Here is a 24919-nt window from a genome sequence, read left to right as displayed (position 1 = left end):
GATTTAACATTTTATATTTATATATTTTAAAATTTGTGTAGGCGTTATTCTGCTGAAAATACTAAAACGTGAGGGAGACGGTCGACAATGGAGGGGGCCGACTCACATGCATGCATGGATGCATCAATTAAAGTCTTCTTTTCCAACTAAATCTCAGCCGTCCAATAAAAAATCAAAGCAGTTCCAGCTTGATATTTCATATTTGTCTCCTTATGCCATGTGCGGAAACTATCCAACCAAATTTGAAACTACCTCTATAATAATATATATATATATATATATATATCATAATTATAATTAAATTGATTAAAATTATTAATGAATTAAACAAAGTGCTTTAGCCAAATTAGTTACTTTTTCCTACAATGAGTGATCATTTTTAATTTTTTTCACTTTAAAATTTTTGTAAAAAATCTAATTTTTTTTTAACATAACTTATATGTTAGGAATATATATATAGATATATTTATAACAGACAAATTAACTTGTTAAATTATATATGACATTATAATACTTATTTAAACACATAATTTTCAATTTATATAAAAGAATAAAACATGACAAAATAATTAATTTTAATATTATAGACCATATACATCAAATAATCATTGCTATAATTATATTTCTCATGGACATGAGATGACAAAATAAGTAAATAATCAATAAAATTTTTAAACATATATAGAATTTTAGTATTATTCAGTTGATTATCATCAAAATTAGTTATACACTATAAAAACTAATCACTATGATGACTGCAAATAAAATTATTACCGATAATCTTTTTTTAAAAGAATATCTTTCGTAATCATTAATTATTTATTTAGAGAGATTTTCAAATAAATTTAAAAATATCTATTTAAATTATAAGATAATATAAAAGATTAGGATATAATGAATGTTATAAAATGGTCAAGTCTGATATTAAGACTTGTTAAAAGAATAAAAAATAATTTATTAATAAATTTGTCACCAATCAATGGCACTATCTTGGCAACCAACACAAAGGGTGTCCAATTAAGAAGATATTAGTAAAATTATAATTAATTAAAGAATAATTTATTAATTAAACTGTCGTTTTAATTAATTAAAATAATAATTTTAGATTAAAATTTGTTGGATATTTGGACAGTGGAATCCATCATCCACGTATCCCTTCTTTTAGATTTTGATTAATTCAAATTTTTTATTGTAGAAGGAAACCTATTGCTTGTCACAGTCGTCTTTATAAATTAATTGACAATATATGCATATATATATATATATGTATATACATATCGTACGGACAAAAAATCATTAACAATATTATGACATATATATATATATATTTAATGATTTTTCCACTTTATTTTTTCTTTTGCAGTTGGCATCCACCAAGAAGACGAGTCATCATGGATATGTACGTTCGTGATCTTTTCAGGCAATGGTCTCGATCCCTACACGCACTGTCCAATTTATTTACCACCGAGTAAAAAAACTAAATTATAAATTTACCATTTATAAAATTACAAAAAAAAAAAAAAAGAAAAATCCACACACACACACACATAAATATATATATATATATATATATAGATGATACCGAATAAGCCACGCGGTAATTTTTTTATTTTAAAAAATATTGTGTTAATACTAACTGTAATTATACGCTATATTAAGATAAAATTTTAAATGTTATTATCTATTTAAATTCTAAGATTTTCAATTATTTCAAACTCGTCCTTATAATGATCATATATATATATATATATAATCCATGGATGTTTTATAAATTTGATTATTAATTTTTTGTTATTATTCACGAGTTATAATTATAAGTACTTAATATTATATAATAATTAATAATTATTTAATTAAATAGTTCATGTTATATCTATATATAGATATACAACTTATGATATATATCAGTATATTTAGTATGTATACACGCACACAAGAGAGAGAGAGAGAGAGATATATATATATATGTATATGTAAAGTGGGGCCTGGGGAATAGGCGATTAGGGGAGGTACATAGGGCAATTATTTAGCTGTGAAGTGACTGGAGGCACTGGCATGGCAATGTATGTACGGGAAGCGATCGTCCACATAAAATAAAAATCAAACATTTAATTATTTTTATTCCCCACAAAAATATTATTTGCAATATGCAAATAATAATAATAATAAAATGGGAATTATTTTGTTTAACCGTAAAAGGGAAAAGAACCTTTCCTTTCTCGAACACACACAGCATCAAGATCTCTTTCCTTCTCTAGCTACAAGTCCATTCTCTCCATGTAATTGGGGCGTGTTCGGCATTCGCGGAATTACATCAAAAATCCATCTGTTCATAATTCCTCTGCTCAGCTACTTCCTACCTAGATCTCTTTAAGGTAAAATTTTCAACAAAACCCAAATAAAGCCAAGCAAAAAAGTACTCAAGAAATCCAAGATTAAGGAACCCATCCCCTGGTGCTTGTGTTCAAGAGATGGGATTGGCGGATTTTCTTCAACTTTTTCTTGATTTTCCCACCTCGATCCGACCTGGGTTTTTCCTTTAGGGTTTCTGAACAATCCTTGTTAGCAACCTAGGACATGCCCATTTTGTTTATTTTCTCTCTCTTTTGTCATTTTATACGTGTTTGGATGGGAGGAAAATTATAAAGGGTTTTTCCTTTTTTTTTTTTTTTTTTTTACAGATTATTAATGGCGAGAGAGAAGATCAGGATCAGAAAGATCGAAAACGTGACGGCGAGACAAGTGACATTCTCCAAGAGGAGAAGAGGGCTGTTCAAGAAAGCTGATGAGCTTTCGGTTCTCTGTGATGCAGATGTTGCTCTCATCGTCTTCTCTGCAACTGGCAAGCTCTTTGACTATTGTAGCTCCAGGTCAAGGTAGGTACTCCGCATAGATAACAAATTTATATAAATACATACATACGTCTGTTTATACCGTCAACTATGTTCATTTTCACGCCGCTCTTCTCATTTATATATAAGATCCGTTATATTTTATCTCTAACTGTAGCTGTATGCAACTAAGCACATATATATATATATATATATATACACATTTATATGAAGAAGAGATCGAGTTTGATCATTGCAAATTAATGACACAAAGAAGTTATTATACGAAAGGAATCAAAAGTTTAAGATTTTCCCAGATAATATGTTATTTTTAAATGTAAAAAAGTACAACAGTGTTGATTAATCTTATAGATTCTCGAAGCAGAAACCTGGAACTTGTGTGTGTATATATATATATATATATATATACAAATATTATATATGTAATATTTTATCTAATTGATTGCCGAAGCAGAAACCTGGTCTCTGTGTGTGTATGTAGATAAATATTGTATATGTAATATTACCTTATTGATAGCTGAAGCAGAAACCTGGTATACGCATATATATATATATACACACAGACTTACATCAATTTATTTAATAGGGTTGGATTTTTATTTTTTGTAAAAAGAAAATGAGTATGGGTGGATTTGAATAGTAATTAGATTACTTCAATGCAAGAAACTTCAGCTGAAGGCATGAACTCACAATAATAAGAAATTAATTAATAAAAATAGAGCAATAACTACTATTTTTACATGACAAATTTGAGCTAATTACTTTAAAGTTTAAAAACTTATAGAAAATAATTCACTAAAGAAAATATTAGTGTGCATTATTACAAACCTTTTTTCCTTAATAAATTTATACATTCATTACTTATGTAATACAAACACACCAATCATAATATAATAAAAATAACATCTATACAAAAACTTAGGAGAGCTTTAACTTAAAAACTTTTATATATATATACAAATTACAATCTTTCATAGAAGAAAAAAAATATTAATCATCCAATCAAAAAATAGTTACCAATAAATACCCTCCAAGTTAATTAAATTGAGAAATGCAAAATTATTGAAGCAAGTTATTACGGATAAAGCAAAAAGCCTTGGAGGGTATTGCTTTTCTTTTAATTGTATGAAGAATATGTAGTTCTAAACTATAGGTTTTTCTCTTGAACGTCGTTCTTATTATTCTTTCTTCGGACGACTTAAGAGACTTGATTGATATTTCAATAAACAAGTAAATATTTTTGTAAACCGATTGCATTCTCTTGATATCATTAATAATGTTGATACTGTTTGCACGGGTGTGATTTAACTTATTCAATTTGAAATTAATTGTTTCTTGGGTGTCTAATCTTGATCAGCTGAGTGCAATTACATAATGGATTTAGTTAGTTTTGCCTTGTCATCACCATGCCATCCTTCTATTAATTCTTCCCCGTTTTAGGTGCCGAAGATCTTGGAGGTAGCATATATATATATATATATATATATATGCACGCGGTTATACATATATGGTTAAAAAAGACTAAACATTTATGTCTATATATATGTGTTTTACAACAGTGTATATATTCCTTTACCATATTTAGAAAGGAAAATATTACCTAGTCTAAAATTTGAGTACTTGATAGTATGTAAATATGATGATAAATAAGATAAATAATTGATTCAATCAGTTTAAACTTTTGAAATAATTATGAATTTCGTATTACAATTAGGAGTCTAAAGTTCAATCTTATTTTTACTAAAAATTCACTTTGTACAAGGTTTTATAAGTATGTACGTGAGTTATGCTTCTAAAATAATCTTATTAAGTTTATATATGAAAGAATGTGTTATAATATAAGTATTAATGGATTCATGTTGAACCATTTCTTATAAAGTTAATATAAATAATCAACGTATACAGCAGAATACAGTTGAATCTCTTGATACCGTGGGAGATATAATACACACACATGAGGACTTAAAAGTTTTTAAAAGTAATCACTTGGCTTCTTCAGTTTTGCTGTTCTTCGTGTTGTTTTCGTGTGTGTGTATATATACACAATACGTTTATATATATGTGTGTGTGTGTGTGTGTGCATTTGTTTAATGGCTTGTGTATATATGTGAGTGTGTTTGTGACTGACTGTCCAAACTAACTAGAGCTTTTTCTGTGTTGTAGCATGAAGGATATGTTGTCAAGGTATAATATGCATTCCAATAACGTCAACAAATTGGAGCCTCCCCCTCTTGAACTCCAGGTAATTTGCTGGATACAAGTATATATATATCATTAACTACATATATATATATATATATATTTCAATTTCAATCCCTTGAGGAATTTATGTACCTACACCTTTAACTGTCTTTCTATGGTTTACATGTGTATATTTCTGTATATATAGATATATTTTTGAGGGTGTTTATAGATGTATGATTTCTGTTATTATTTACAGATAGAAAACAACAATCGCATCAGGTTGAGTAAGGAAATTGCTGACAAGAGCCATCAATTGAGGTATACTATTAGTTAATAAATAATCATATATATATATATATATATACACACACATATGCTAGTTAAAATTATGTGTTTTTAATTGTAATTGTTATATATATGTGTATATGCATATATAATAATGAACAGACAGATGAAGGGCGAGGATCTTCAAGGTTTGAATGTAGAAAAACTGCAACAACTGGAGAAAATGCTTGAAGCTGGACTGGGCCGTGTAGTTCAGATGAAGGTCATATTTACATATCATGTACGCGATGAATACTTATTCTGATATGTATATATGAAGAAAATATATATATATATGCTTCATAAAGGATATTGTGCATTCTTTCTCGTCTAAAATATATACATATATACATGCATTATTCTTTGTTTCTTTAATGTTAATCTACATATTAACCTATTCTTAAATTTTTTTCCTCAGAGTGAAAAAATCACAAGTGAGATTTCTGCACTCGAAAGAAAGGTTAGTGTATACACACACACACATATATATATATATATATATCTTTCATTGATACTAATTTTGAACATTAATTTATGAGTTCTCGATTTTGTGATCAAGAGAAAATATTTATATATGAATTAAGTACCTTTTGTTCTCTCTCTTCTTGCTAGTTATATATATTTATGTATGAATACATATATATATATAGAGGAGAATTTTCCGTATATAGTTCTGCATTCAAGGCATGTTCATTAATTTCTTGGGTAAACATTCTGCAGGGAGCTCAATTGATGGAAGAAAACCAGAAGTTAAAAGAGAAAGTAAAATTCTTAGTTGATTGATCTATAATTAATGATTTAGTAATTAGCAATTATAATTACCAAACTCTAGACTTTCTCTTGAGATTTTGGTTGAACTAATCAACTGTGGCTATATATATGTGTGTATGTGTGTGTATATATGTATGCATATACATATATGCAGATGAGGGAGATATGTAAAGGAAAAAAAGGTGGTGTTTTGGAGACAGATGTTGGTTTGCATGAAGAAGGGTTGTCATCAGAGTCTGTAAACAACACCAACGCCTGCAGCTGCAGCAGTGGCCCTCCTCCAGAGGATGATTCCTCTGATACTTCCCTCAGGCTAGGGTGAGTTATACACACACACACACACACACACACACATACATATCATGAGTAATTTACAAAAATATCCCTTTCTACTGATTACAAAAGGCCTTCCTATTCCATCACAAAAATGCCCTCAGGTTCAGAGTGATCAAGTTCTTATGAATCTCTCATATCATCTGAACTAAATACTTTTGACTACCTTACTAAAATACTATGAAACTCACACACCCACATAGAAACACACACATATATTATATATATCACCAGTAATTTATAAAATATTCACTTCTACTGAATAGAAAATGCCCTACTATTCTTTTGGGTTTTTTTTTCCCCCCCTATTCTATAAGTTTTTTCTTTTTATAAATAAGGTTAGATGGTACTCAAATTATTTTTTACTATATTATTGTAATATTATGTGTCACATCCACACATATAATATTATATGTATATCACTTGTAATTTACAAAAATATCATTTTCTACCTATTACGAAATGCCCTACTATTCTTTTTAGTTTTTCTTTTTCCAAATAAGGTCTGGTGGTACAAGTTCATAGCCATTAAACTAAAGTTTACTAGAGTACTATAGTATTTAAACTAAATATCTTTTACTACATTATCGGAATACTATGAAACTCATACACATACATAGACACAACACATTTAATATTATATATATCACCTGTAATTTATAAAAATATCCCCTTATACTGAATACAAAATGCCCTACTATTTTTTGGTTTTCTTCCTTTTCCTGTTCTTTTAGTTTTTTTTAAGATAAGGTCGGGTGGTACTCAAGTTTAAGGTCGTCAATTTTTTGCTAGCTTTATAACATCTGAACTAAATATTTTTGACTACATTATTGTAATACTACAAAACTCCAATACCCACATAAACACACATATATAATATTATATATATCACCTGTAATTTACACATATATAAGTTCGAAGGGTACTCTTGAGTTCAAAGTTAGCAACTTTTTACTACAATGTTTGATATCTGAACTAAGTACTTTTATCTACATTACCAGTAGTACTAAGATACTTACACACCCACATAAACACACATATAATATTATATACATATATATATAGATATCACTTGTCATCTTCTACTGTTGGTTCTTTTTCCTTTCCTGTTTTATAAGGTTTTTTCTTTTTTTAAAAAAAAAAAATTTGGATAGTATTCAATTTTAGAGTCATCAATTTTTTTTTATTAAAGGATTATATCATCTAAATTAAATACTTTTTGACTATGTTACTGCAGTATAACGAAACTCACTCACCCACATGAGCATACATATAATATTATATATATATATATTTATCACTTTATTTTGTAAAAATATTCTTTATGTATATTTTACAAAATGTCCTCCTATTCTTTTGGTTTTTTTTGAACTTATTATGACATCGGAATTTCTTATATTCTTGACTATGTTAATATCAGTTAATTCTAAAAATAATGATAACAATAATCTTTTTATTTCTTATTAAGGATTTGATATAATTATGAAATTCTTAGAGGTTGGATCTTGTGAAATAATTTGAGATTGAAGGGTATTTTTTTGGGTGTGTATATGTGTGTATATATGCATATATATATATATATATATATATAATTAAGATGCTTTGAAATTAATGTTTCAATTTTTCTTTCGAAACTGTTTTGCAGGCTTTCCATTGGCATGTAGCTTGCTGAAAATCAACCGGGAGGACCATGAAACAAGTGATTATTTCATTGAGGAATTAATACTAATCCCTTGAAAGCGGTAAATACGCTATAATTCTGTGATTAATGCAACTGTATTGACATTTGAAACATGTTGGCGGACCATATATAACACTGCAAGAGAATCAAGCGCTTGTTTTGATTTTCATATTTACATTAATATATGTTATATAATCTGCATATATGTATATTTTTTTTATGAAATATGTAATCTATATATAACTGATGATTGGACAGTATTCCCGTCTGTATATGCATATATATATATATATATATAGTGGTGGAGGTTGATAGAATATAAAGTCAAATTTTGTGGTGAAAAAAGAAATTATATATGTTCTAAAATATTAGTACCAACGTAGAAACTAATTAAAAATATAAGAGTATGAATAAAACTTATAACCTACTGATATTAATTCTTTAACATAAAAGTTTATGGATTTTCTCATTTAATATAAACCACTAAACTAAATGATATTTTTTATTAGTATTTTGACATTATAAAATGCTAAATAATTTATTCATAGACTATAAAAAATAATATTGCAATAATTAAACAATTAAAACAACTAATATTTCAAAATAAATTTCCACTTCAGAAATATATGCCCTAGTTTACTTAGAGTAGAGTAGATAATTTTTTTCTTCTCGGAAAAAAAAGGAAGAGATCTGAATATTTTCAAGTGTTTGAGCTGCTGGTTTCAATTTCTTTTTTTTTTTTTTTAATTAGGAAGATGATGGGTTACTAAAAAGATAAATTATATCACATGTTTCTTTTTAAATTGATTAGATTAATGATACTTACATAAATACTAATATTTTTTTTAAAAAAAATTGCACTCTTTCTTTTTTTATTGGGAGAATGATATGTAAAAATTAGGTTAAATATATTAAAAATAAGATGGGATTTGATTTCTTCAAAAAATGATTATTTAATATTATAAAATATTTAGAATATTATATATATGGCATGTAGGTCCATACCAAATATAAATATAACTTGATTTATAGACATGAAGTAAATAAATGACAAAATTATTTATAATAGTTATTTTTTTAGTAAAAAATTTGAGGGGCGTCACGCATCCCCCTAACTTAATGAAGTTCCGCCCGTACAAGTGTGTGTGTGTGTGTGTGTTTATTACGAAGTAAAAGTAATAATAACCCACAGAATATTCTTCACAAACAAAACTAAATTTCCACAGCGGAGAGATTTTCTGTTTATGGTTCTTGACCATACTCCCGATTCTATCAACTAAAAGGCAGATTTAACGAGTCCTGAATGTGTATCAAACTTGTGAGGAAATTTACATGATCAAGTCTGTCACAGTTGCTAATATAGTCAGGCTGCACTCATTAGGAGCAACCTAACTGGCCTTCCTCCTGCCCGATGTGGCAACCGGCCTTCCTCCTGCCAGCCCAACACGGCAACCAAGGCATTGAAGCCGCCTGGAGCCACCATAATAAGAGCAGTAACTGCAGATAGACACATAGAGTTTTGAATTCGTTGATCAAATTATGTTAACCTCAAATTGATCCCGTAAACAATATTGGTTTGTTAGCTTCTTGGCTCCGCAATAAGAGAAATAACAGTGAATTGTAGACTAGCTATTACTACACCTGCTCCAACTATTTCTCAAACTCATTTCTCTATCATGGCAAGTAGAGGACTTGACAATTTTAAATCACAGAGGAAATTAACCATAATGAATCTTCCTAGCCCGAGGACTGCATCCAAACACTAATGCTACTTATTTACATCACTAACTGTCTAAGCCTAGTCAAATCTAGGTTGAAAAGGAGAAATATACGAGAAAGTTATTCGGTCTCTACTTACAGCTTGAGATCCTTCTACTAACTTTCGACAAATCCAGTTTCTCTGTCGACAAGAGTGGTAAGCCGCAGCCTCTTTGAAGGTTGCAGCTCAGGTGATTCTGTTGAGAGATTATCAGTGTTTGTTCCCACGTCACTGCACGAATTCTTGTTTTCTACCATTTCAGTGTCTTGATGCAATCTCTTTTCAGCCATATTAGCATCTGGCTCCAATGACATGGGAGGATAAGAGAGGAGATCTTGATTTTCATTTTCATCTAGCACCTCAATAGAACCACAAGAATCTCTACTAACAGGATTCTCCAATGATAAATTAGAGACAGTGTCAGAGCCTTTTGTTAAACCAAGATTTTGCACTGATGGAAATACATGCGCGACCTTTTTGTTCTGCAGACCTGCTTCTTCGACAAAGTTATTTTCAATAATCCCTATATCTTCTGAATCATCAGAAGCAGATAAAGCCGGGGAGGATGAGCCATCCTCATTCTCCCCTTGCATTGACAATTCTGGGTTCCAGGGCGTCTCAGTACCAAACCCTCTGGATGACAATGGAACTGCACTGGCTGTATGTGTGATCCCAGAGATACGAAAATTACTTCCTCCTGAAGTCAAATAGACTAACTGCTCACGAGTTTCTGCATCCTCTTGCTGTAAATAAAATAAGAAATGGGCATTCGATGAGCATCTTAAATACTAGAACAGTGTCTTCTTTTTGAAAGAACAAAAAATGCTATGCATATGCATATAGGAAACTGACAAGAAAAAAAAAAGGTATGATCACACAAGTTTATTCATGATCTATTTATTTTTTGAAATATATTCATGACCTAATTAGTCTTGACCATAGCACCAAATCATAGCTGTATTATAATTGAGTAAAGAATTTCCAGTACCTCCCTTGGTGACACGGTACCATTTAGGTAAAATGAAGATGATGGAACAAAAGATTCAAACTGCCCAAGTAATGACCCTGAAGTAGCCCCTGGATCAAGCAACTCTTTAAGAACCAAGCCAGACTCGTTCAAACTCTGTAAATCAGAGGCTGCTGCCAATAGCGTCATTTCAATTCCTCTGCTGGCTGGGGGATTTGATAAATTCCCATGACATGCTGCCGAGGGATGGCATCTTTCCTGAAGGAACTCAACACATGCTTCATTCCCATTATCTTCTGAAAGCCTGGGGGAATGATGATCGGCTCCGCTTGTTTCTTGAGAATGATGTTCAATAAGTCCAAAAATTAACTTCTGGATAAGAGTGCGCTTAAGGGAAGCCTCAGATGGTGGAAACCAGTCTGAATTAAGCTGGAGAGAAGGAAGAAAGGGCATGTATGTATTTTTAGAAGATAAAACAAATAAAAGAGCCCAGAAGAGTTACCATCAGCTCAAGAAAAAGCCACTGGTCCTAGAGACTACAAGCTGAGACTTGGACTTACAAAGTTAGAAAACTTGGATAATTTGAACGGACTGAAATTAACAGGAGCTTCATTCAGAAAGAGCTCAAGATAGTGCAGCAAAAACAGGCCACAATCATATAAATTTTCCTGCTGTGGCAGCTGAAATGGAACATGAACTGTGTTAGAACAACAACTACAGACACCAGGCAAAAGTATGGATTGGAATTAAAGACATGGTAAACATCTTTACAAATTCCAAGCATTACAATAAGCAAATAATTCCAACAAGAACTTGCCAGCAAAAGAACTTCATGCCATCGAATTTAGTCTTCCAACTCCCATGTCCAATACAATGATCCTTGCAGAAAGAATCACTTTATCCATAATATACCCATTTTAAGGATTTATTACCAATATAAAAAATTTTATTTCATTTTAGTTGGTAGGTTGACAATTTATTATGTTGTGAAGCCAAACCAATACATAACTCTATCAGTACATGAGGCTATCCCGAGCATACTATCACACAGACAAGCCATGAAGAAGCCAGTCTTGTATTTTCATCACAAAAACTTGAAATGTAAATTGCAAAAGTCCCCAGAATTTTTCCTGTTATGCAGAAAAAATTGATACTAAAAATCCAAAAGAAAACATCCACATGCAAACATGATATTTATAATTCCTGACTCCCCCTCCCTCCAATTTTGAAGTCTGCCAGTACCTCCTTTGATATTTTGTCACGTTAGTATATTTCATATGATTACTAAAATATCTAACATAATTAAGATTGAAAAAACTAAAAATATTACATAATAAAAAATTTAAAACATTTTAAATCTGGCCCCATCAGCAGCCAAGGACTCTTTCTATATTTTAATAATACTTAAAAGTACAAGTACCGATTTTATAATTTTTGTAACTTAAATGAATTAATAACTTAGACACTATTTACTAAAAAGATCAAGTAAAAATTTAAAAAAAAATTAAAAGAAGGCAAGTATAGGTCCTCTAAACTTTTGGGGTCTTATATGATTATACAATTGTTTGTAAAGTAATGCAACTAGTAGTTCAGTCATTTATCATTACTGTAAATATTTACGTCCTATTTAACATTAGAGGATAATTGTAGATGTAGTAAAAAACAAGTGTTCTTGTCTAAATTCTTGAAATAGGAGGTTTATGTATATTAGGACAAAATTCAGGGGGTTTCTCCAATTTACAAAATTCAGGATTTGCAGATCTCTATAAGCAAAGGCCTTGTTTTTCTAACTAGAAGAAAAATAACATTAAATCTGTAACCATAATGAGAGAAAAGAGTTATCCGGACTTTAAACTACATGAAATACGAGCATTAATGTAAACAGAAAGGTTAATCACACAAATATATATATATATATATATGTGCATGTTCCCAATTTCTCTTCTCTAAATCTCTGCAATAGCTAAAGGTGCCAAGCATAGAGGCAATACCTCAAGGGTGACAAACCGCAAATTCAAGAATTTTGACGAAATATCATCCAATGCCTCCTTATGCCTCTCTTTCCACTCTTCATACAGGTACCTATAAGAAGGATAAATCTCAACAGGGTACAAAATGCAGCTCTCAAATTTTTAAAAACTAAATAATAATTCAGTTTTGAGGATATGATGTAGAAGAAGAGATTGATTATTTGTAAGTGATTAATTTACTCTATAAAACAAATATGTTCTCTAGTTTTTAATTTGAGGAAGCCAACAAACATGAATAATTACTGTTAAAGTTTGCTGTCCTCGTAAAAAAAAGATGAAAATGGAAAACGACAACAAAGGAAAATAAATATTTGCATGTTAAAACATACAGCTTGACATATGATGAGAGAACTGAACACATAATTACTATAAAAGCTCTATGATACCTCTGAACAAGATTTTTGAGGCCTGCATGATTTCCTTTGATTGAATCCATATGCAATATACAAGGTACTTTTAATGAACCATCCAAATCCTCATCTGCAGTATGATACATTATACAATAATGAAGAGAATGCTTTTATGATTTCTTAAAAAGATATGTACAGTATTCTGCAAACTTACCCTCAAAACTAGCCACTTCACCAGGGTGACAGATGACTATCAAACTCCAGTGAAGACTACCGTTGTAACGCACATAAAGTTATGTCAGTGCACAAACTCATAGTAGCAGCCTCAACTGAACAGAAAAGGCTGTCTTACCTGAAGTTTACAGGAATGAAGATGTAATCTTTTCCAAATAAATCAACTTTCCTTGTCCACTTTTGAACACGTAGAAATGCAGCCCTTCCATCAGAAATACTAGATGGATCCTTGTCAAGATCAGCAAGCTTCCGAAAGAAAAAGCTATTAAAGAAATGGAACTTCTGTTTTTCCTCAGGTTGCATCTGATTCTTCAAATACCTGCCAACCAGTTATATTTGCAACAGAAATAATTTCCACATAAGACAAGATAAATGAGAGATGTTGTCTCATATAGCTATTTGGAAGCAATATTGTAGGTCAAATGCCATTGCTATCGTTACCATTCTCAACTTCCCCAAGTCTTAAACTAACAAATGGAAGATTAAAATTTACTATTTTGGTGAAGATCCATGACTACACTCCGAGCCTAATTGAGCTTCAGTTTGAAAAACAAATAGTCAAAACCTAATCAAACTGGAAAGGCACATACATGACCAATTTTACCCAGATATGGAATTGTCAAAATATGCATCTTAACTCACTTTATATAGAAGTCGATAATTGTATCATTGATGAATATCCCGGGCTGTAAGAGATCAACATCCCTCTTGCTAATGGAAACAGCATCTGAATCCCCCTTTGGATAGACAACCTCCTCAAAAGGCTCATCAAAACTGTAAATCACCCATTTGAATTGTAGATTCCTTACTAAGTAATAAATAGTTAATAGAAATACACATGTAATTAGTTAAAATATTTGAATAACATTATTATTGATTCTAACAACATAAAAGAGTATTTATAAAATATTTTAGCTATAAATTTATGATAAATAACATGTTCTATTTTAGTAAGTCTTTTTTATTGTAGAATATGGATGTTTAACTATTTAAAACCAACAAGTAATTTGGCACAAGCTGATCACACATTTCTCTCAAACACAATGTACCCAAAAGGTCTACAATATCAAGCCCATTTTGACGAGTTTGCCGTTGAGCAAAATATCGATTTAAGATTTATAAAATCTTAACTTATGAAATATTTACAGAAAATCCTAGTTATTTAATAATCAATCACGTGAATTGGTTCATAATTTTTCGTCAATGACAAAATAAATTAAATGACAATCTAAATGAACTTAATATTATTCATAATGAAAGCTTTGTCAAACAGTAGGCTAACTTAAACTTAATAATAGAATATCTCAAGAAAATTATGCTAATTTAGCTCACTCGTTAATCATTTCATGATAGAATAAATACAGAAAACTGTGCTAATTTAATAATAGAACACCTACAGAAAAATGTGCTAACTTATTTGTCTGTTCACGTGAATCATTCATAACAATGAAAAAAATAAATAAATAGATAATTTCAAATGATAAAATATATAAGCAAATTTTGTTAATTTATTTGTCCATTCACATTAATCATTACGGAAATGCACTTGAATATTAGGACTTGAAAAGCAAAATTCAATATGTTACCAATGGGAATATTTTCTTAGTTGAATTCCAAATGTGGATATCTTTATCTTTTGAACAAGATTAACATAAAAGTATAATGTGATAGAAAGGTAAAATCTTAGTAATAACTTAAGCCAAAGATACCAATAGGAACACATGCCCAATTCAGTAAATTTTATATCTCAGGCAACTGAAAAATAGAAGGTTGTTTTCTCAAAGAGCATTCACTTACTTTGGAAAATATCGCCTCTGTCGACACAAAGCGATTTCATCTAATTGCACATCCTCACTACAAATAAATGATATGTTATCTTCTGAAAAATTGGGCAAAGAAGTAAACGATGAAGCATAAACATAACAATAACTACACAGCCTTGGATCATTCAAAAAATGCGTCCAGCCGACAACAAGACAACTAACTTTAATAAGCCAACCATAGACCTAGGAAATCGAATATGAACCTAAATATGGGATGTCCATCACAAAGTCAGAGAGCAGCACTTTAAAGAGAGGGAAACAAACTCTTGTCGGAAAAACAGCATAGATTAACACCAAGCGGATTTTAATCTATGTACAAAAGATATTTACATATCAATTAGGACTTCAGTACATTACCAAAATCCTTCATAAAGTACAAATAGTTACTGGTAACCAACCAACCCAAAGTTTGATACCATCTATCCCTAACCGTATCAAACTCCTCTTCCGCCCCTTCAAAAACCTTTTTTGTCCTTTTTTTCCACACCACCTAAAAAAATTGTATGAAGAATGAGGCCTAAATGCTTTTTCCTACCATCCACCCTCTTCCATACCCATATCTCATCTCTTACACTACCCATCATTGCTCAGTTGACACCTGAAATCCCATGCACCATACTCCATAACTTAGACGCTAGAGGACACGGTAGTAAAATATAGTCGCAAGTCTCCTTTGCCCTATTATAAAGGTAGCATCCATTGACCAAAATCTTTCTCCTTATCAACTAATCAATAGTCAAAATACTTACACACCCTGATTCCAAGCAAAGAAAGTGATTCTAGCGCGGAGCGCTCACTTTTCATATATGCCAAAATGAGAATTTATCATCCACAACATCATTCTTAACCAAATACTTATAGAATGATCCAACCAAAAATGACTCATTTGAGCAGAGAGTCCAAATTGGTTGATCATCATTCTCAACCAAAGATATAGAAGACTGTGATCCCAAAAGGGACGCATAATCATATACTTCTCAATCATTAAGATTTCTTAGAACTTCCACATGCCAGTCTCTCCCATCCCCAACACACTGATCTAGTATTTAGTTCAACAATGCCCTAATCCAGGCTTTTGTATACCACGTGAACTTCTAACTTATAATTTCAAATGCAAGAATCATAATACACTAGATTGTCATCATTTCCAGTCACTCTTGGTCCCTAGGGGCAAAAGCTCCATTCTCTGCCTCAAAACCAAAGATCTTTTGAGCAATACCCTAATCACCACTTGACTCCTTAATTAGTCTTAACCCAAAGTCGCTATGAAAGACAAGAAATCCAAACAAGCCCTGCCTTGCCCCAATAGCCAAAGTGAAAACAAGACAACAACATTGAAGATTCTCAAGCATTCAGGAGACAACTTATTATTACCAGTTTGTTGAAATACTAAAAGAATTCAGGTTTATTTGGCACCATAATGGTCATAGTTATTAAAGAGCTCCAAGTTACATTTAGATAAGGTGGATGCTCCAAATAAAAAAATATGTCAAAACATCCTTCCATCCATTCAAAAAATTCACATCAAAATTACCACTAAGAGTATCTACCAAGTGCTAAGGTACAGTAGACTAACTTTCTCTCGGAAAAAGATGTAATAGATTACCATTCATATTATGAATAAAATGTAGTAAATTAACAATTCCCAACTCTCACTGTTGGAACAGACAAAAGAAAGATGACACTCCAACAAGTTTCATATATTGGTTTTTTTGAACATTGTTATTCAAGAAAATGGTATTACAGAATCATGGCAATTCATGATTTCCAATATATAAGCAAAAGGTCTTCTGCATCTATCAACCAACACCAAAAGGCAAGCATAACACAATGGCCCCAACAGGAAACACCACTGAAAAAATTAGCAATATTAATTCCATTATTCAGCTGCAAAAACAAATATATCATTCAATCCTTAGCAATAGAACACATAGAAATTGAAAATGCAACACACAAATAATCTATTGTTAGTAAAAAGCTTAGAAACCAAGGCATTTAAGCACTTACACAAGCACTAAATCCCATACAGCCAGGTATTTGACATTCAAAGAGGTGATTTCTTCTTGCTTCTGAGACCAGTTTTTGTCAGCAACTGCAAACCTCAATTCCTCAATAGCTGGATGATTCATAGAAAGACAAAAGTCAAGGAAAACAATAAGACAGAAAATAAGAGTCATTTTGAGGTTTGATGAAAAAGAGATTTTGCTTTTATATAAGAATAATATAGGTGTCAGATAGTCATCTGTTTTCATGGTCAGTGAAAACACATAATTAAGTCGCCATGGAGAGAAGAATTTTATACGAGTACATAAGAAAAAATATCTCCAAAAAAACCTCATGTAACGGGGCTCGATTATGGTGAATTCACATTTTTCTTATAAATGAAATTATATAAAGTTTTTTTTAGATAAATAAATGAAATTATATAAAGTGAACATCATTCTGGTGACCCTGCAATTTTTTAGAAAGAAGAAAAATGGCATTGAACTAAAGGCACCAATTGAATGCCACCTGTGTATGTAGCCCAATTTAATCATATTACCATTCTTTGATATTTTTTTGAAACAGTATATTTCATTTAAGATATTGAATAACAAAGGGAAAATTCATAAAAATGACCATCTTATTCTCCTAACCTGGAGCACCGCGTGCATCCTCACAGTGCATAGCATCCTTCGATAGCATATGGAACTTCAGAATAACAAACCCAACCTAAGCAAACCCCAGGAATGACAATTATATACTCCTCAAAAGCATGTACAGATTAGCAAATTACTTCCAAAAGAATTCATTTTGAACTTACTCTTTGAAACCACTGGCACTCGATATCAATAATATCATCCACTCCCCACTCAAAATTAAACCTCCCCTGGCCATCGGGTATGGTTGAACATTTTATTTTGATACTATCATGGGAAAAGGCTACCAGGGCTTCAGTACAATACTTATCCTGAAGCACAATATAATCTGGCGATATAACGACTGCCACATCCATATCAGCCTGTTAATAGCACAAAAAGATTATAATTAAACTTTGAAAACTCTCCTCAAGATATTCAGCCTCCACGGCCAGATATAACTATCACAGGCATAGAAGTCCTGGATGAACTATATTTTTAAGCTGTTTTACCAAATTTGTTACACAAGTAAACAGTCGCCACTATCTTCCCAAATGAAGAAACACATATGCTAATTCCTGCATGCTATCCTTGACAAGGCAACAAGAAGTACTGAATCATCATGAAAGACTAAGCTGAAACTTGAGGTTCACAAAATAAACCCACATCTACAAGTGGCAAAAACATTCAAAAGTAGCCTATAATACTAAAACAGTACTTTTCAATGTTCATTTAGCATGTACATGGTCCTATTTGAGCACAAGTATCGTGATAAAGAAATGGCACATTATAAAAATAATATCAAAAGTCTAAATAACAGAAAAACTACTAAATTGACAGTAAGGAGGATCCATATAGATTAATTCGAGTTGAATTAAAAGAAAGAAATGACAAAAAGAACAAAATAATGAGGAAATGAGAGTTTAACAGCATGTGCTTGAGCTACAACCTAAAGCCTAGACTCTAGTTAAAAATACAGTTATAACAGCTCTAACGAGTTAACAAAGTATTGCATCATCCAAAGATTAAAAGAAATCTTTACCATTTCTGAATCACCATCGAGAAGAATATTTTTCTGCCCTTTCATGGAAACTGAAATCACATAGAAAACTGTCCTTAGAACATCAAGAAGCACTTAAAATGCAGAGAAGAACACATTATGAGATATTAGCACAACAGATCTCAATGTTAGAAAATGTACCGCCATCTTCTCCTATATCAGAAGCAGGACTTGATGGACAATGATCTTTCATGCTTTCGTCATCATCTGACATTGGATCAACTGGCTCATTCTGCACAAATTCAAAGCACTATAAGCATATAATGGGGCATTGACATGCGGAAAGAAGCAAATTCAAAATATATTAATGTCTATTTACACGGGAAAGAGTCTCCAAGATGCCACAACTTAAATGGCATGTCTGAGAAGATGGCCCGTGGCATGAATTTACCAACTCCAGTTCAGGACTGAGACTTCTGGATTCAAGATTATCTTCCTTAAACTGAATTTGCTCTTCGTGGTTTTCACATTTGGACTTGGAAGCAACATCCAACCTAAAATTTTCTTCTTTGGCAGCAAATGGAGTAGCATTGTCAACGTTACCATCAAAGTCAATTGCATCAACATGTACAAGAGATATGTGGCAACTTTCTTTTTCCTGAACATCCGTATCCTGGAAAACTAGAAGCACATTCTAATTGTTAACTATAGAAGGGCAGTGTGCTACAAATTATATTGTCAAAAATCCTATCTTAAAGCTAAGACTCATAAATTAATAAAGGAATGTAAACACATAGAAGAACTGTGGAGCAGAATAGACATACAAAAGATTGAATTGCCTGTTTCCATTACTAGGATTCATGATCAAGAGGATTGAGAAGCTCTACATCTTTTTTGCATAATTTTTTAGTCTCAAATTTCCTTCATTCTCCAAGCGAAAAAAAGGCATGATATTAGGCATAGAAACAGTAAAAATCGGAGGTGCTTCTCATGGCACTGTCCACAATTTCCTTAGATCAAGAGTTTAAAATATGAAATCAAGCAACTAATATACTTTATCTAAACAGCAGCTCAGTTTTTACATAATCCAAATTAGCATTTAAGAAACAAATTGAAAATACTGTACAAAGAACCTACGAGTTAATTGCTGCAAACATGGAGATTTCAGAATTAATGCGCATAATAGCTTGGTAAATTCTTAAAAAGCAGAATTTTAGAGAACGGCCAATAAATTCTAAAAATAACTAGTTTGGCAGCATGAAGAAAAAAAATCTGCAGTATACGTATTTATTTCATGCAATTTTACAGATTCAACGATATCTAGATCAGAGTCGTTAAGTTGGAGAACATGCATTCGAATTAAAATGATTCATCTCTCAATTATAACTAAGCTCAAGATATGCCATCAAAATCAACTTAATTAAAAGCGTAAAGCCTACTATTTTAGCATAATTTTATAATACGTTTTTAAAAACGACATGAAGAAGTAAGAATGAAGCTTCTCCAATTCTCAAATGAAGATAACAAAAACTTACAGTTTTGGAGAACCTGGTAGTTCAAAATCGCAGAGCCATCAGAATTAGGGCTTTTCAGCTTCTTTCCGGCAGATAGCTCGGGCAGCTCGTCTTCTTCCTTGGAATTGAAACCATTTCGTACAGCCTCCATCGTTTGATTACGAGAACGAGTTGGTACCTGAATTGGTTGAAACGAGGGACTCAGTCAATGAAACATCATATTCTTCAGAATCGTTGAATTCACTGTGATCGGGGGAAGAAAGGTGGTAAGGACTGAGAAGGCTGCCCTAATTTCTACGTGTAATGCAATTGACCAATTACGAGGACTTCATTTTTTTCTTTCCTTTTAACTTTTTTGGTAACATACTCGATCAAGCGTTAAAACGGTGTTGTCTTTTGCGTTTAGATCACTACTCGGATGACCCGCTGACGTGAAGGTGCTGCCGCGTTTGAGGGAGAATTTAAAAAAAAAAAATCATTAAGATTATATTTTGAACAAAATAATTATTTCTGATAAATTATAAAAATATATATTATGAAAAGAAAACGTTTAGGGACGAATGCTTGCATATAATGTATATTAAATAATTTAAAATATTTAAAAACTTTTACAAAATCTTTTAGGGACACATATGAAATATATTTTAATTTATTTCTAATGTTTTAAATAAAAATTTATATCTATAAATAATTAGGCATGTAATAAAAATATTATCTAAAAATTAATCTTATAAAAATTAATCCTCTGGATCTCATCAAGATCAGCGTGCAACTCCAAGGCGACAAACTCACCATTTCAAACCCCAACCCAGCTCCCCCTCTACTTCCCCGTTGATTCAAGCCGGGTTGAGGTAGCGGACACGTGGAGCACAGGCAACAGAAGCAGGGTGGTTCTCTGTCTCTCTCTTTCTCTGTCTCGCTCTCTCCCGTGCTTATGTATTTGCTCTCTGCGTGTATACATATCATAATCAAACGGTGCCGTTTAACATTGGGTTCTAAAAGCGCTTGTTTCGGTGTACATGAAGTTTTGGTGACCCTCACTTAACCCCAGGTACAAAGACCTTGTATCTCATTTTCATTCACAATAAGAAACGAAAGAGGCGCTGCAGTGAGAATTTTCGAGGCGCCGCAAGTGGGTCCAATCTCTGTAGGCGTCCGCAAAGTCCAAGCTTGAGGCGTCGCCGGTTTGTTCTCCGCCGTCTACGCTACAATGCTCCCTAAAGACGCTCTATTCCACTACCCGCATGTCGAAGCGGGAAGGGAGCACTAGCCTGCGGCTCTAACGACACCGTTTTCCTCTCTTCTAAAAACGGTGAGTTTTTCTTTCTTCTTTTTTTTAAACTTAATATAAACGCTGAGTGGAGCCCACCCAAAGTTATCTTTATAAGTGCGAAACACAGAACTCGGGAGAATTCAAGAAAGTTGGGCGCACATTCCTTCATCGAGCTCATCAATGGCGACGGATCAAATGCAATTCGGAAATGGACACTCAGTGGTAATTCAATTGACCGAAGAGGAAAAACGTGTTGGCAACCACTGCGTCTTCGAGCTCTCAATCCTCGAAGCCGTCAGCAGATACTCTGAGAGTTTCTTGCCCGCAACCGGGTCCTCTGGCTAAGCCGCCGATACAGAATAGAAAGAGTCCTATTCAATTTCATTTGCCAAGAATGTCCAAAAAGAGACGAATCCATCAAAACCAACCTCATTATCCATCTCCAACTCAAAACCGACGCCTTCCGCCATTTCAAGACCTCTGACAGCTTCAGCATTTTCGTGAAGCTCAAGGATCAGCTTGGAGAACAATACTTCAACATTGACTCGATCCAAACTCTGTAATCTTTTGAATCTTTAAAGTTTCTTTAACGTAGTGGAAATGACGTTACTGTCCATCAAGTGTTTTTATTTTAATATCATTTGAGAATGGACATAATTATAATATAAAAGCATATTGGGTAGAAAATAATTAGCCAAACGAAACGGCAATTACAGCTAAAGCTTTATTGCGTGCAATTTTTTGAGAGAAACTCATCGTTCATAGATTAATTCTTGTGATGAGAGAAGGCAAAGTGGTCCTTGAGTTTTTACATATATATATATATATGTTCATGTATGCGACTATATGTTTACAACCAGCTAATATATATATATATGAGTAATATGTAATGATATCTCTACTGTATGTATAATGCTCATAGTCATGCATGGATATTGTACCAATATTTGTTGGTATGGTTAATTCTTTTGCAAGAAAAGGCATCATTAGTTTGTCTCTGTATATATGCAAATATACGTGCCTAAATGTATAGAATTCACATTAGTAATATGTAATGATATCTACCGTATGTGTAGTGTTTATATTCATGTATTCGTATTTATACAAGAGAACTACAGTGTCCAGGCAATTTTTGTAGGTGATAAAGTTAATATTTTACGAGAAATGGAATCATTTATTACATATGTGTGGATTTAATGTCGTTGTATTAACTTATATATATATATATCTGTATCCGCTATACGTGCATGTATATACATATAAATTGTTTATATATGTTGTAAAGGTAAAATACATAAACATGTATGAGGTGCTAGATCCAGCTACACTACATATATGAGGTACATTATTTAATTAGATATGTTGGCTAATAAAACGTGAGAGACGATTAAATCAGTTTATATTTGAATTATTATATATATAGCTATTTATTTAAAATTTTCATGATTTTTTTTTTATTTTTATATGATTTTTGTTATATATATATAATTCATATATAAAGAAACAAACCCAGGCTGTGAGTTATAGGCTGAAATCAAAATTTTCACGTACAAGCTGATAGGATTCAATTCCCACCACAAGAAACCATTCGTCACACCAGCATAGTTATAGTATCTCACAACATGGTAACCTATCAAAACATTCTTCTCCAAGCTGACCGTCTGAGTGTCAAGAAATTGAGGTCTTGAAATGGCTGTCGGTATGAGTTTGGAATTGGAGATGGTTGATTATAGGTAGATTTTGATGAATTGGTCTCTTTCTTGACAATCTTGGCAAATGACGTTTAATGGGCCTGCTTCTATTCTGTATCGGCAGCTTAGTAGGAGGAAGCAGTTGTGGGCAAAGAAATTCTCAGAGTCTCTGTTGATGGCTTTGAGGATTAAGAACTGAAAGACGCAGTTGTTTGCCAACACAGCTTTTTGCTCTGTTGAACTGAGTTTTGATGTATTCACTTATATATTATGTATCTGCTATGTATATATATAGATAATGTGTATAGGTAAATCTGTTTGGAAATATACTGAAGATAAACAAATTTTACTTAATGCACCAATATAAAAAATTTAAGATAAATAAGAGAGATATATTGAAAAAATAAAATATATTATATTTAAAATGAGATATTATTATACAACAACCCATAACTTATATATAGGCAGCAAAAAATCTTCTATTAATTTTTCTATTGGTAACAGCTCATTTATTTTATTTAATTATTATTAAATTTTTTTATTTAATTTTTTGTTATTTTGTTTTAATTTTTCATAACAATTCATTTTAAATTTTTCTCTAACAGACAATCTAGTAAAATAAATTAATTCTAACAATCTTCCTTTTTAATTTATTTTCTTTGATACGCCAATCGTATTTCGATTGTGTATGAATTTTTCTTTGATTAATGCTTTTGTGAAGATATCAGCAAGCTGAAGATCCATTATGTAAAATTTGAATTATATTTCTTGGTGCTCGACTGCTTCTCGAATATAATGATATTTTGTTCTCTCTCCCTTTAATTAAAAATTTTTCTGGCTATTCGACATAAATTTTTTTGTCAAGATAACCGTTCAAAAAGGTTGATTTGACATTAAGTTACACAATTGCCAACCTTTTTGAGCTATTAGAGCAATAATAGCTCTAATTGTCTCTAGTCTTGCTGTAGGAACATAAATATCATAATAGTTTATGTTATACTTTTGCTTAAAATATTTTGTCAAAAGTTTTGTTTTATACTTCTAAACTGAACTATTTGGATTCAATTTTATCTTATAACTCCATTTAACACCAATCGCTGCACGATCTTCTAGATGGTTTACTAGCTCTCTAAGTATTATTTTTTTTCTAACATGTGGATTTCATCTTCCATGGCTTTTACCTATTTTTGTCGTTTTTCAACTTTTTCAAAACTTTGTGGCTCAACTAGTGAGAAATTATAGGATTCATAAATTTCTATTAGACTTCTTACTTTTTTTGGAGTTGACTCTGGAGTAGTCGATTCTTTTCTAGTATTTCTACTAGAATTCGGGCTTGAACTTGGACTCGAAGTTGAGCTTGAACAAGACTCATTTTATCTTGAAGTGTTATCTTAAGTAGTTTATCCTCCCCATGAGATAATTGTTGCAGACAACTGCTTTTCTTGAACTTTCTTGTTTTTCCAATTCCAAGAAGTATTTTCATCGAACACGACATCTCTGCTGATCATCAGCTTC

At 31.7% G+C, this 24919-nt stretch overlaps 2 protein-coding genes across 8 annotated transcripts; one reads left to right on the top strand and one right to left on the bottom strand.

Annotated features, from left to right (window-relative positions):
• Positions 1-2182: 2182 nt before the first annotated feature.
• Positions 2183-8405, top strand: AGL24 (AGAMOUS-like 24). Of its 7 annotated transcripts, none has more exons than XM_022047757.2 (9): positions 2184-2375; positions 2682-2876; positions 5016-5094; positions 5293-5354; positions 5484-5601; positions 5779-5820; positions 6081-6122; positions 6286-6449; positions 8110-8405. In XM_022047757.2, the coding sequence occupies exons 2-9, from the start codon at positions 2689-2691 to the stop codon at positions 8126-8128; spliced, it is 714 nt and encodes a 237-aa protein (XP_021903449.1). In that variant the 5' UTR covers positions 2184-2375; positions 2682-2688; the 3' UTR covers positions 8129-8405. The 7 variants fall into 7 exon arrangements, with proteins under 7 accessions (XP_088077737.1, XP_088077736.1, XP_021903449.1 ...); XM_022047759.2 differs by having other exon boundaries at positions 2185-2375; positions 5484-5583; XM_088221608.1 differs by lacking the exon at positions 2184-2375 and adding an exon at positions 2393-2544.
• Positions 8406-9744: 1339 nt separating this feature from the next.
• On the bottom strand, positions 9745-20819 carry LOC110818713 (Cysteine proteinases superfamily protein). The gene is made up of 16 exons (XM_088221607.1): positions 20462-20819; positions 19306-19607; positions 19128-19218; positions 18969-19018; positions 18112-18309; positions 17945-18020; positions 17316-17424; positions 15283-15339; positions 14128-14259; positions 13604-13804; positions 13466-13521; positions 13288-13381; positions 12863-12953; positions 11432-11551; positions 10893-11300; positions 9745-10647 (listed from the first exon to the last, which is right to left on the bottom strand). The coding sequence occupies exons 1-16, from the start codon at positions 20589-20591 to the stop codon at positions 10021-10023; spliced, it is 2742 nt and encodes a 913-aa protein (XP_088077733.1). The 5' UTR covers positions 20592-20819; the 3' UTR covers positions 9745-10020.
• Between the last annotated feature and the right edge of the window lie 4100 nt (positions 20820-24919).

Source organism: Carica papaya, chromosome 1 (genome assembly GCF_054855325.1).
Source record: "Carica papaya isolate Zhongbai chromosome 1, ASM5485532v1, whole genome shotgun sequence".
Taxonomy (NCBI): Eukaryota; Viridiplantae; Streptophyta; class Magnoliopsida; order Brassicales; family Caricaceae; genus Carica; species Carica papaya.
The sequence above is the reverse complement of the archived record's forward strand: the minus strand, read 5'-3'. Positions and strand labels throughout refer to the sequence as shown.